This window comes from Panthera uncia, chromosome B1 (genome assembly GCF_023721935.1).
Source record: "Panthera uncia isolate 11264 chromosome B1, Puncia_PCG_1.0, whole genome shotgun sequence".
NCBI classification, from domain to species: Eukaryota; Metazoa; Chordata; class Mammalia; order Carnivora; family Felidae; genus Panthera; species Panthera uncia.
The window spans coordinates 129,859,894-129,872,094 of record NC_064811.1 but is presented as its reverse complement, the minus strand read 5'-3'; the positions used below and the strand labels follow the sequence as shown (position 1 = coordinate 129,872,094).

At 40.1% G+C, this 12,201-nt stretch overlaps 1 protein-coding gene across 4 annotated transcripts in view; it reads left to right on the top strand.

Annotated features, from left to right (window-relative positions):
- Nucleotides 1–355: 355 nt before the first annotated feature.
- The window catches only part of MAP9 (microtubule associated protein 9), a 37,453-nt gene continuing 25,607 nt past the window's right edge, over nt 356–12,201 (top strand). For 2 of the 4 annotated variants that reach the window (XM_049632326.1, XM_049632324.1), the window contains exons 1-5: nt 356–1,051; nt 1,417–1,572; nt 2,329–2,413; nt 3,550–3,870; nt 10,246–10,475. In XM_049632326.1, the coding sequence (XP_049488283.1) occupies nt 1,498–1,572; nt 2,329–2,413; nt 3,550–3,870; nt 10,246–10,475 (711 nt within the window). In that variant the 5' untranslated portion in view covers nt 356–1,051; nt 1,417–1,497. The other 2 variants (XM_049632325.1, XM_049632327.1) reach the window with 2 other exon arrangements.

Sequence of the window (12,201 nt, the reverse complement as noted above, 5' to 3'; positions counted from 1 at the left end):
TCAATGGGGGCAGTTGGTCTCAGTCTGCAAATGTCTCTCTGTAGCTATTCTGTCCCATCTGTCAGTACACTACTCCGATTCGCAAAACTTCAAATCCTAACTCTGACAAAACGGTGATTCTGCTTTGACTTAAACAGGTGGAGGTAAGGGCTCTCAGTCCTCTAGCAAGCGCATGGCTTGGTCCCGGGTGGGAGCCTGGGGGGTCCTGTCTCCTAGGCAACTGCAGTAGCACAGTAGGCTTTAATGCACCCTTTCCACAGGACCCAAAGGGGTGACGTCATTTCCTCCGTCTGGGCGGTTGCCCCAGCGACGCGTCAGGCGGAAGAGCGGTGTCGGGTACCCGAGAGACCTGGCGGTGAGGAAGTCACTTCCTCCCAGAGACGCTGTTTCCTAGCAACCTCCTCCCATCTCCGCTTTTAGTCCCTCCTCTTTCCTCAGATCAGTGACAGCCTCCAAGAGCCGGCAGGCCCAGGCCCTGGCGAGAGGCTCTTGCCCAAGGCCAGGCGCTCAGTCCCTAGGGTAGCGGGGAGCTCACCGCAGGATCGGCTGGGTGGGTACAGAACACGGGTCCCGGGGTCTCGGAGGAAGGGGACTGGGACAGCGTTCGGTGTGCACGGGCCGGTCGAGTGCTGGGACCTGGGCTGTCTGTCGGCGCGGTGCAGTGCGGAGCCGGCGGGGACCCGGGTGCCACCTGGCCTGGCAAGAGCGGTTCCCGGCCGCGCGCTGCAGTGGATGGCAGGGTGACGGAGGCCCGAACCTCCACTCCTAGCACGAGAAAGGTTCACGGGCCCACTTGTGCAGTGATTTTAATGCTGCCTATCACGGAGGCTTCGTTTTGTTTTTAGCTCGCCCTATTAGCACTTTTATGGGAAGGAAGAGCGACTGGAAAAAAATATCGCTATTGCAGTTTAGCATTATGATCTTTGTCTTTCACTAGAACTGTACGCAAGGTTTTTTTTTTGTTTTTGTTTTTGTTTTGTTTTGCTTTTTTGGTAGCGCTCTTGGGTGTATCTTTTATGCTGCCAGTCTCCTTGGTAGTTTTCTAAATAAGGTATGGCTCTTTCTTGGACAATGTTATACTTTGGGGATGGAAGAGAGGTGAATAAGATATTGTATTTTAATTGGCAACATTTTATCATATTAACCTGTTGCAGTCATTTATTTGATCATCCTTAAAATAATTGCAAAATAATTTTAGGATAACTTCAATTTGACTTTTCTTTGATAACAAACTGGTGAGAATTTTATATTTCTTTAGAAGAACTCTACATATTTAAGTGATTATTAGCTTAATGTTCATATGAGATGCTTTTCTCAATTGTTTTTTGTTGGCTCTTTTTTTCTCTTTGCACTAACGGGTAGTAATAGAAATTCTCAAATGTGCAAAAAAGTCTGATTTCTTTTTGTATATTTCAGGCACCATCAGAATTTGAATTATTTCCCTTGCCTATTAGCCATTTTATAAAGATTTAAAAAAGAAAAAAAGAAAGAAACACTATGTCTGATGAAGTTTTTAGCACAACTTTGGCTTATACAAAGAGTCCAAAAGTCACGAAAAGGACTACTTTCCAGGTAAAGTATTTCAAACCTTTTTTATTTTGAGTGACTTGACAAGGTTAACTCTGTATTTGTAACGATGGACTCAAAATGATTCTAGGAATGACCCTGTAAAATGCAGGAGGAAATCCTACCTTCCTTTGGAGATTTTGCATTTCCTTTGGAGATCATATGTGGGCTCCAGTGTTACCAACTCTTCTGTGTGGCTTTCAGACTAGTATACTATCTTTTGAAATTTTAAATCAGCTTTTAAAAGTTAAGTTATATAGCAACTTTAAATTTGCATGTAAGTTTTGTTTTTTTTTTTTCTGTTGTGACATAATACCATTTCAGTTTTCTCTGTCTAGTCACTGCAATTTTGAACTCAGCTTCTAAGTTTGCCGTATGGATTACATGTATTACCACAATATGCTAAAACAAAAGATCACAAAAAGGACCAGTTTCTTCCAAAATGCCAGTGTGTAATAAATCCTGTATAAATTGAGTCCTGCCTTGTTTATTATTCTCCCACCCTGATTACAGCCTGTAATTCATTTATTTGATATTGCCTGTTTCCTCCGATTTAACTGTAAGCTCCATGAGGAGAGGGATCTTGTCGGTGGTGTTACAATGGAGTCTGAGGGTTTGGGTGCATGGCATAAGGATTATGTGTTATATGAATGAAACCTGGGTTTGAAAGCAGTTAATCAAGCATTATTTGTTTAAAGAACTAATTCTAAATATGAGACTTCTCTGTTTGGGTGGAAATTAATCTTAATTGTCTCGTTTCAGGATGAGCTAATAAAAGCAATTACAGCCCGCTCAGCCAGGCAAAGAAGTTCTGAATACTCTGATGACTTTGACAGTGATGAGATTGGTATGTGTGAATATGCAAAAGTAAACCACTTGTCCTTTTTTTGCTTCTTTAGTTGCATTTAGCCCATCCCTACAAAAACAATCACTTACGTTAAAAAAATACCTATAAATACACTGGTTTTAAATTTCCAACTTTTTAATGAGTAAAAAGCCATTCAGAACTTTTAAGAAGTTGTAGGATTGTCTTTGTTTATTTCTGAGCGTGTATACTGAAAATGTAAATTAATTGATAGGTTTGCAGTGAAAGGATGTCTGTCAGTTGTAAACCATGTTGGACACGAGTGTTGACCCTATGAGACCCTCCAGCGAATTGAAAACTAGGGCCTGTGGAACTAAACTTTGGTGCACATCAGAATCACTTTTGTAATACTTTTTATAAGTCAGATTTTTTGGCTATAATAGGGGCTCTGTTTTAAAAGCCTAGCATATCGGCACTGGTATTTTAATTTGGTTCTTTGATTATGTAAAAATATTAGCATTTTAGGTTTCAAGTGTAAAGACACATAATTCCAACCTCACAAGTCAGTGTATTATACTTTAATATTCAGTGAATAGCTCTTGATATTGTCTTTAAAAGTAATCAGAATAATAGTTAAATCATTGCTATATAGTTAAGTTAGCATTCTTTATCAACCTTCTCATAGTAAAAGCTAATACTCTGGTATGCATGAAATTGTAGTTCTGAAATTTTTATGGAAAAAAATATAATTAGCAAATAACCAGTAAAATTCTTTCACTTATCAATGTTCTTGATTTTATATAATGACGTCATTTGCAGATAAAAGCTTTACAGTCCAAAACCCAGCTTAAATATCCCATGTCATTGTTATTTTGCGGGACCTTTGGATGATTCTCAGAGCGAGTGTAGGGCTTGGCACACTCTTCACACTCAGTAAGTATGTTTTGAATAAATTAATGAAATTGAAATTTTTATTTCATCAATACCAACAAAAACTCCCTAAGTTAGCTGTGTCTTAGAACTGCAGACCTGTTGGTAAAGCAGACTTGCATCCATTCTAGCTGTAAGTTCATTTTACAACCTTAAAGATTAGTTTTTAAGGTTGTCTTTTTGATTAATGTAAACTTCACAACTTTAAAAAAGACTGTGGAAAACGGTTTTTCTCTCCCATTTTTCAGTTTCCTTAGGTGATTTTTCTGATACCTCAGTAGATGAAAATTCAGATAAGAAAAAAATGAATGATTTCCATTTATCAGATGATGAAGAAAAGAATTCCCCAAAACTATCTTTTTTGAAAACCAAGAAATCAAACATTGACATGACAAAAGATGAGCCAGCTTTCTCTGCCAAAAATGATGAGGACATGGCACCTGGTGGTTGTGGAGACGTGGTTGGAGCTCCCTTATCTGAATCTCAAAGTGAAGACCAGGAAATTGAAAAGGACAAAATTAAAATGAAACCTAAACCCAGGATTCTCCCAGTCAAAAGCACATCTTCAGGTAATTTGTTACGTTGGTGTAATCGCAGTTCTTATAAACTTATTTTCAGATAATCACAAAATATCTTTATATGGTAGCTAGTAAATATTTAAGAAATAGACTTACCTTTGTAATTTCGATTTTTTTTTAACTTTCATTCAGTCTTGAGAGACAGAGAGACAGAGTATGAGCGGGGGAGGGACAGAGAGAGAGGGAGACACAGAATCCAAAACAGGCTCCAGGCTCTGAGCTGTCAGCGCGGAGCCCAACGCAGGCCTGGAACTCACTGAACGGTGGGATCATGACCTGAGCCGAAGTCGGTTGCATAACTGGCTGAGCCACCCAGGCGCTCCTGTAATTTTAGACTTATAAATCAAAGTAATGGATTTATAAAACATATAGTTCTGGCATCCAGTTGTATGTCAGTCTTGCATCTATGCTGGTGCCTTTTAGAAGGTCAGACAGAGTACCTTGTCATTCACAACTGTGGCTCCCGAAGCTTCTCGAGCCTTGCGAGGCCTTTGGGCTTCAGCTTTGTTTTCAGGGGTGGATTGCAATGCAGTCCTTTCTAATCCATTTTACACTCCAGAAATTAGTGTTACAGCAGCATTAGAACTAATCCTTCGAACAATCATTTCCATGCCATCATTTGCCAGAAGATTTTCTGACATTTGAGTATTTGAAGGGAGAGGGTTTTGTTGTTGGTGTTGTTATTTAAGCCTCCAACTTTCCTTCAGAAAAGAGAATCTCTATTTAGTTTCTCTGTTCCCTGGGAAAATCCACTGAAACTCAGTTTCCTGAAGGGAAGTTCCTGGTGCGATTGGGAATATAGTAGTTTCTCCACAATTCTACTGAGCTCTAGGCACAGTGAAGTGAAGATGATGTGAAGCAAGAAGCAGACTCTCTGGGGCGCCTGGGTGGCTCAGTCGGTTAAGCGTCTGATTTCAGCTCAGGTCACCATCTAACGCTCCGTGAGTTCGAGCCCTGCGTCGGGCTCTGGGCTGATGGCTCGGAGCTTGGAGCCTGCTTCCGATTCTGTGTCTCCCTCTCTCTCTGCCCCTCCCCCGTTCATGCTCTGTCTCTCTCTGTCTCAAAAATAAAACGTTAAAAAAAAAAATTAAAAAAAAAGAACCAGACTCTCGGAGGCCCCCTGAGCCACCACACAAAAATATGGGCATAGAAGATTAAGGCTTTGGTGTCTGTTATTTAGCCCTTTTTTCCTGTTTTATAGAAAAAATATTCATTGATACTTACCTTCATAAAAGTCTATTTCCTTTATATCATTAAATACTGTACTGGTAAATACTTCCTACTTCACCTGTTAGGTATCACTGGTAACATTAGACAGAACTTTATTTCAGACATATCCCATTAACCTTCAAATAAGAAGATATGAACAGAGCAGGAAAAAAAGCCACTGTATGTTAATTACAGGTGACCTTGGCAAATAGGGTAAGCCTTATTGTCTTTATGAGGAGGAGGATGAAACCTGTTCTTCTTGTTCTACAGAATCATTTTGAGACTCTATGGAAGTGTGTCTGAGAAACTATATAAGTCTACAAAAATATAAGCACAAGGCCTAATGAAACAATTAAAGTGCTGAAATGTACCTTCCCAGTGTACTGAATAGCATCAAAAATGAAGAGAAAGGGAACATAAGGGAACTTGGCAAATATCCTGTAGTTCACCATTTCCCAAAACACATTCTACAGTTTGTTCATTTGTATCATTGGAAAAACACAGAAATATGGAAATTTTAAAGTAATTTCTTTATGAGAGAACTTGTTAGAGCCGTTCAGAAAGAAATATGCATGAGAGATCTTTAAGAAGGATTGAGTAGACAGTGTTTCCTAGTCCTAGTGAATTTGGAAGTCTATTTTTATGGATTATATTTATCCTATTTGTCTTGATTCTGCAAAGCTTTTCATTAGGTAAATAAGAAAGTATAAACACACAGAAGCTAAAATTTGGTCTGATGTAGATAGAAGCATATAATTAGAACTTTATGGTAGATAATCATCAATAATCCATCTATTTAATACCTTTTTTTAAAAACCTGTGACAAGCTAAAATGAATAAAGAAATACTTTTCTTAAACCACAAGATGGCACCAGGATTCTAAACACTATACACAAATGTGCAATACCTTATTTTTAAAGTCATTAGCCATTTGCAATTCGCTATATGTAATGTAAAACTAGTTACCAAAAACAGGTAATCATTTACATTTAATTATAAAAGAAAGCACTTTGAAAATGTATAGAAGTATTTTTTTCTTTCTGAATTGACAATAGTTCTAGAAGTGGAATTGTGGTATAAAGTACATTAAAGTCATTATTCCTAGCCTCTTCAGATTGAAGAAAAAAATTGAGGCTAGTGGTCAGTGCCTGGCATATACAATTCAGTAAGTATTTTAACGTATTAATGAATAAATGAATGATTCATTCCTGAAAGAAAGAATGTGGTTCACGGGTTAAGCTTTATCCCTCTCTAAATTTTTAGACTCTTTTTCTTACAAATTTGGAACTTAATATTTAAAAAAAACCTTTTAACATTTCATTTTTGAGAAACAGAGACAGAGTGTGAGTGGGGGAGGGACAGAGAGATAGCGGGAGACACAGAATCCAGAGGAGGCTCCAGGCTCTGAGCTGTCAGCACAGAGCCCGATTCGGGGCTTGAACTCATGGACCACGAGATCATGACCTGAGCTGAAGTTGGACACTTAACCGACTGAGCCACCCAAGCACTCCTAGAGCTTAATATTTTTAATGTGGTGAGACATTGCTGAGTAGCAGTTAATGCTTTATAAAAATATTAGAATCTGAAAGTTTCCTTTGCTCTTGCTTGGCTTTTGGAAAAAGTAGACTCTCATTTCTTCAAGCAAATGTCACATGGACAGTGATTGTAGAAAGTAATTTTTACAGGGTATGTTGTTTTTATTTTAACATTAAAATGACTAAAGGCATGATCTTCAGAGTCAGGGTGCTCTTGCTTTAATCCCACAAGCTAGAGTTTATGATCATGGGTGTACAACCTCTTTGTTCCTCATTTATTTGTCTGTGAATTGGGCAGAATAGTTGAACCTGCGCTAGAGGTTTGAGACAATTAAATGGGTTTATATATTTGAAGTGTTTAGAACAATCTGGTGGAAATTCAGCACTTTTCTAAGTGCTTTTATTATTTATTTTATTATTTAGCATTTGCTCATAAGCAGATCAATTTATTTCTCCACACATATTTATTGTGAATATAGTTTTATTTCCATAATGTTACAAGTGCTGTGATGATAACTGAGAATACGACATTATAAAGACCTAATACCAATCCTCCAAGACTGTCATAGTCCGTTTGGGCCACTGTAGCAAAGCACCATAGACTGGATGGCTTTTAAACAACAGAAGCCTATTTCTCACAGTTCTGGAAGCTAGCAGTCTGAGATCACAGTACCAGCATGGTCAGATGAGACAGAGCCCTCTTCTGGGTCTCAGACTTCTTATCGTATCTCTGTGTGGTAGAAGGGGTGAGGGAGCTCTCTGGAGCCTCTTTTATAAGGGCACTAATCCCATTCATGAAAGTTCCACTCTCATGGTCTGATCACCTCCCAAAGACCCCACCTCCTAATGCCATCAACTCTGTGGTTAGGATTTCAACCTAAGAATTTGAGGGGAGGGTGGAGACACAAACATTTAAGCCATAGCAAAGACTTTACAATTGAATGACAAAGTATATAAAAGGTATCTAAGGAAAGTAGGCACCTAAGTTTACTTGAGGGCATCAGGGAAGTCTTCCTGGAAATGGCAATAATAGTAATAACTGACAAATAATAGTACCCATAGTCAGAAGTCTTGGTTGCAAACTCAGCTCAGAGTTCAGTGGAAAGAGGAATTTATCACTTAATTGAGCATGGATGTCAGAAGACCTCTCTTTAGGTGTGATTAAGTTTAGAGAGTGTCCTTTTATGTCATCTGGATTCTCTCCACTTATGTCTTCCCTCCCTGACTCCGAGACCTTCTCACTCTCTCCTCCCACCCCTGTCACTGGCCCACTTACTCCATCCCTTGGTCCAGTTGTTTTTTGTCTGTTTGTTTGTTTGTTTGTTTTTTAATCATTTGGTCTCTTTGTCTCAGCCATCCCTTCACTTGGCAGGAAAGAATGCCACTAGCAGTCTCCAAATCGTATCCTCACAGATGCATATGATCTTAAAGGTATATTCTCCAACTCTAAATAGAAAAGTACTCACCTCCTGACCGCCTGCTGTGGACGGGGGAGATGAAGTTTCTGTGATATGCTGGGAGGGTGGGGTGCATTGCGGACCCCCCCTCCTTACTGAGGTACAGAGGAGGTATTTGCTAATCCACTAGAATCACAAGGATGGAGAAGAGGAGAGACTACCCCAAAGAAAACAGGAGTGATGGACACACCAAAACCAAAACCAAAAAAACAAAGAAAGAAAAAGGAAGGGAATAGTTTACCAGAGTTATCAATGTTCATTGAGTACCATACACTTTATATGTATTTTCTTACTCAGGTCCCACAGGTGCCTTAAGAATTCTTAACTCATGTAACCGACGGGAAAACTGAGGTATGTGGAGGTTATATGATTGTGTGAGAGTATGGTGCCAATGAGTGTCAGAGCCAAGGTTCAAACATGAAATATCTTAAATAGACAAACTCATCCAGAGAGCAGGTAGAATGGTGGTGGCCATGGCCTTTGGGGAGAGGAAAAGGGCATTTGCTGTTCAACAGGTGTAAAGTTTCCCTCAGGCAAGATGAAACGTTCTAGAGGGCTGCTGTACGACACAGATCCTTTAGTTGACAATACTGTATTAGGCACTTAAAATTTGCTAAGGGGGTAAGATCCCTTGTTAAGTGTTCTTATCACAGTAAAAAAAACTGACTCAGCCCCTTCTTTCAGGCATTATATAATATTCCGCTTACACTGAGCCTCGAATGGCATGCAAGCATTTGTCAGGAGAAGCAGCAAGCAGCAGGCGGACATTCTAGGCAGAGGGATCAGCTTGGGTAAAGGTATGGTAGCAGGAGGGTCTGTGGCGCAGCCCCAAGAGAGCAGTGAGCCGAGTATTTCAGGAACACAGACTACAAAGTGGGTGTACCAGGAGACAAGGCAGCACTGGTAGCCAGGCAGAAGACCATGAGACCTTTTATACCGTTCAGAGGCAATTAAGCTTTTATTTGGTAGGATTGGATGCTGGGGAGCCATTGGGGAATTTTGTGGGGAAGAGTGATGTGATCTGATTTGCATTTTGTAAATATCTCTGAGGCAGTAATCTAGGAGAGAGCAAATGAGTTGCTGATGGCGGGGATGTGGAAAGTGGGGTAAAAGAGAGATTTAGCAAGAAGACTCAACAGGGGGTCCTGATGCTTTGGACATAAGGGGAACATGAGGAGGAATCCAGGATGGCTTGAACATTTGGCCCGAGTTGAGAACATAGCTAAAATTGGCAATAAAACATTTATAGTGGTGCCAGCTTGGTATGGTGACGGAATCTTCTAGCAGCATTCATAAGCCCATTTATAGCTAACGAGGAGGAAGGTGTTGATTACTTCAGTTTTGAAGTTTGTCAGAAGAAAGCACTGGTAGAACAATGGAGAAACGAATATGTAGAACAGGTAACATTTAAGCAAGAAGTTGACGTAAAACGCTTTCTTACCTTTGAGGGCTGGAAGTATATCAGCATTACATTGTCGTTTTAAACTTGGAAGTAAAGGAAATAGTAACTCAGACACTTTAATAACCATGGAGAAGTTTTATGGACTCAAAAGAACACAGTTCACAAATGTAGTTCTTCGTTCCTCTCTCCAATGAGAGTAACACTCCTGTCCCCGGTACCCACATCATCCTCATGCTTGTAACACAACTTACCTGGCTCTTACAATGTCTTTTGTTTAGAATCATCTCCCCTCCAAACGTGTAAAATCCTTGGACAGGGCCCTTGTCACTGTCTTGATTATGAAGTCCAGCAATGTGAGTAATGTGTTCAGGGCCTGACAGCAGACATTCAATCAAGGTTTATGGATGAACCCCCTCATGTTATAGAGGCAGAAACTGGGGCACCGTTGGTGTTTTGTTTTTTAGTTGTTATTTTTTTGACTACGAGAGTTCATAAACTTGAAGAGTCAATTCTCACAAAACTAAACTAGTTACTTCCAGGATGGCAGCTACTTTGAAAAAAAAAAAAAAAAGTCTTTGAACTATGGCTCATTTGTGCTTCCTGGAGCTCTGTGTAGAGAAGGGTTGTGGGCTTCTGGACTGTCCAGGGAAGAGAGCCAAGGTGCATGGACACAGGAGGGAAGTATGGCGACACCTTAGGGTGTAATTGAAGTCATGGTCATTTTTTTGGTATGCTCACCTTAAAACACTTTATTTTTTGGCAGAAAACAACAGCAGCCTTGAAGCAGACAACCACTTCAGGCCTTCACCTCGGCCACGGAGCATGTTGAAAACACACAGCCACAAGGAGGAGAAAGATGGGCCAGGAGAAGGTAAAACAACTGCTCTCCGTGAAGAATTAGAGCCACATTCTGCACCTTCCCCCCTCCCAGCGCTAAATGATGGACAACTAGAAGCTGAGAAAAAAGCATTCTCGGAAAACCTAGATCCTGAGGTTAGTGCTACTGTGCAACTGCTGAATTTGTTCTTGAACTCAGGTCTTTGCATCTGATTATGAAGAAGAGAATGTGTGTGTGTGTGTGTGTGTGTGTGTGTGTTACATGTTCTTTTCAGCACTTGATAGAGAAATTACTTATTTTGATTTATTTTGACAAGGAAATAATTTAAAGATGTTTTTAATATACAGGATCCCATTGAATCTAAAGCTCCAACTGTAAGATATAACAAAGATGTATAACATTATTTTATGTACTGCTAAGAAAGAAGAAAACTCTGACAATGAATCTGTAATCCACCAGTAATTATAAGATGCACCATCCAATTTCAGGGAAAGTAAATGTGAAAAAAAGAAGTTGCCCTTTTGAGTCTATGCAATAATGTCTGTCTTTAATTGTTCAGAATTTATAGTTTTAGGGGTGCCTGGGGTGGCTCAGTCGGTTAAGTGTCCGACTTCAACTCAGGTCATGCTCTCATGGTTTGTGGGCTCGAGCCCCATGTCGGGCTTATGCTGACAGCTCAGAGCCTGGAGCCTGCTTCAGATTCTGTCTCCCTCTGTCTCTGTTTCTCCCCTGCTTGCACTCTGTCTTTCTCTAGCAAAAATAAATAAACATTAATTTTTTTTTAATTTATAGTTTTAGTCACATATCTTTGAATTATACAACATATGGCTAAGAAGAGTATAGCCAGTGTCATTTTACTCATTTGGTTTTATTCACTCAACAAATATGTGTGTGTGTGTGTGTGTGTGTGTGTGTGTGTGTGTGTGTGTGTATTTTTTAAATGTTTATTTGTTTATTTTGAGAGAGAGAGAATGTGGTGGAGAGGCAGAGAGGGAGAGAGAGAGAATCAGAAGCAGGTTGTGCACTGACAATGCCCCCAATGCAAAGCTTGATCTCACAAACTGTGAGAATACTACCTGAGCCGAGATCAAGAGTCAGGTACTTAACCGACTGAGCCACCCAGGCACCCCTCAGCAAGTGTGTATTGAATGATCATGGCAATGTCCCATATCTGGAGGGGATACAGTAAATGTGATCCTTCAGGATTTCATCAGAGAGTACACTAGGTATTGTTATTAGGGGAGAACACTTGGGCCCCTCTCTTCACCTTTCACTATGGTTAGTGAACTTACACATAACAGTTCAGAAGGAGTAAGTATGGGAAGAATGTTTGCTCTCCATAATCTGCTTTAGCAGATCAGGGAAAAGAACTAAATGGTACCTGGTTGAGCTTCTTTCTTTTTCTCCTCACTCCTCTGTGCTGGTGTGTGTGTAAGGATCCGGTCCCTTCGAGGTGGCACAAAGGGAGCTGGAGGACCTCCTTCATGTTAGGACTAAACAGATGGATCCTTCCAATTCGGAGGGGAAGTGTGAGCACAATAAGCTACTGACTCAAATCTGGCTTTGTAGCTTAGCTTTACCAGTAAAGCCGACAATTTGATATAAATCTATCTGAGCTCAAGGTGCTATTTCCTAATTTGTTCTGAAATCAGGAGAAGAAAAGAGGGTGTAATCGAACTGTTATTTTTTTATATTTAGTAAAACTAATTGCCCACGTGGGTTTTGTGTCAGTTTACCGTAGCTACTGTAACAAATTGCCATGAACTGGATGACTTAAAACAACAGAAATTTACTGTCTCCGTTCTGGAGGTCAGAAGTCCAAAATCAAGTTATGGGCAGAGCCATGTTCCCTCTGGAGGCTCCAGGGAAGAATCCTTCCTT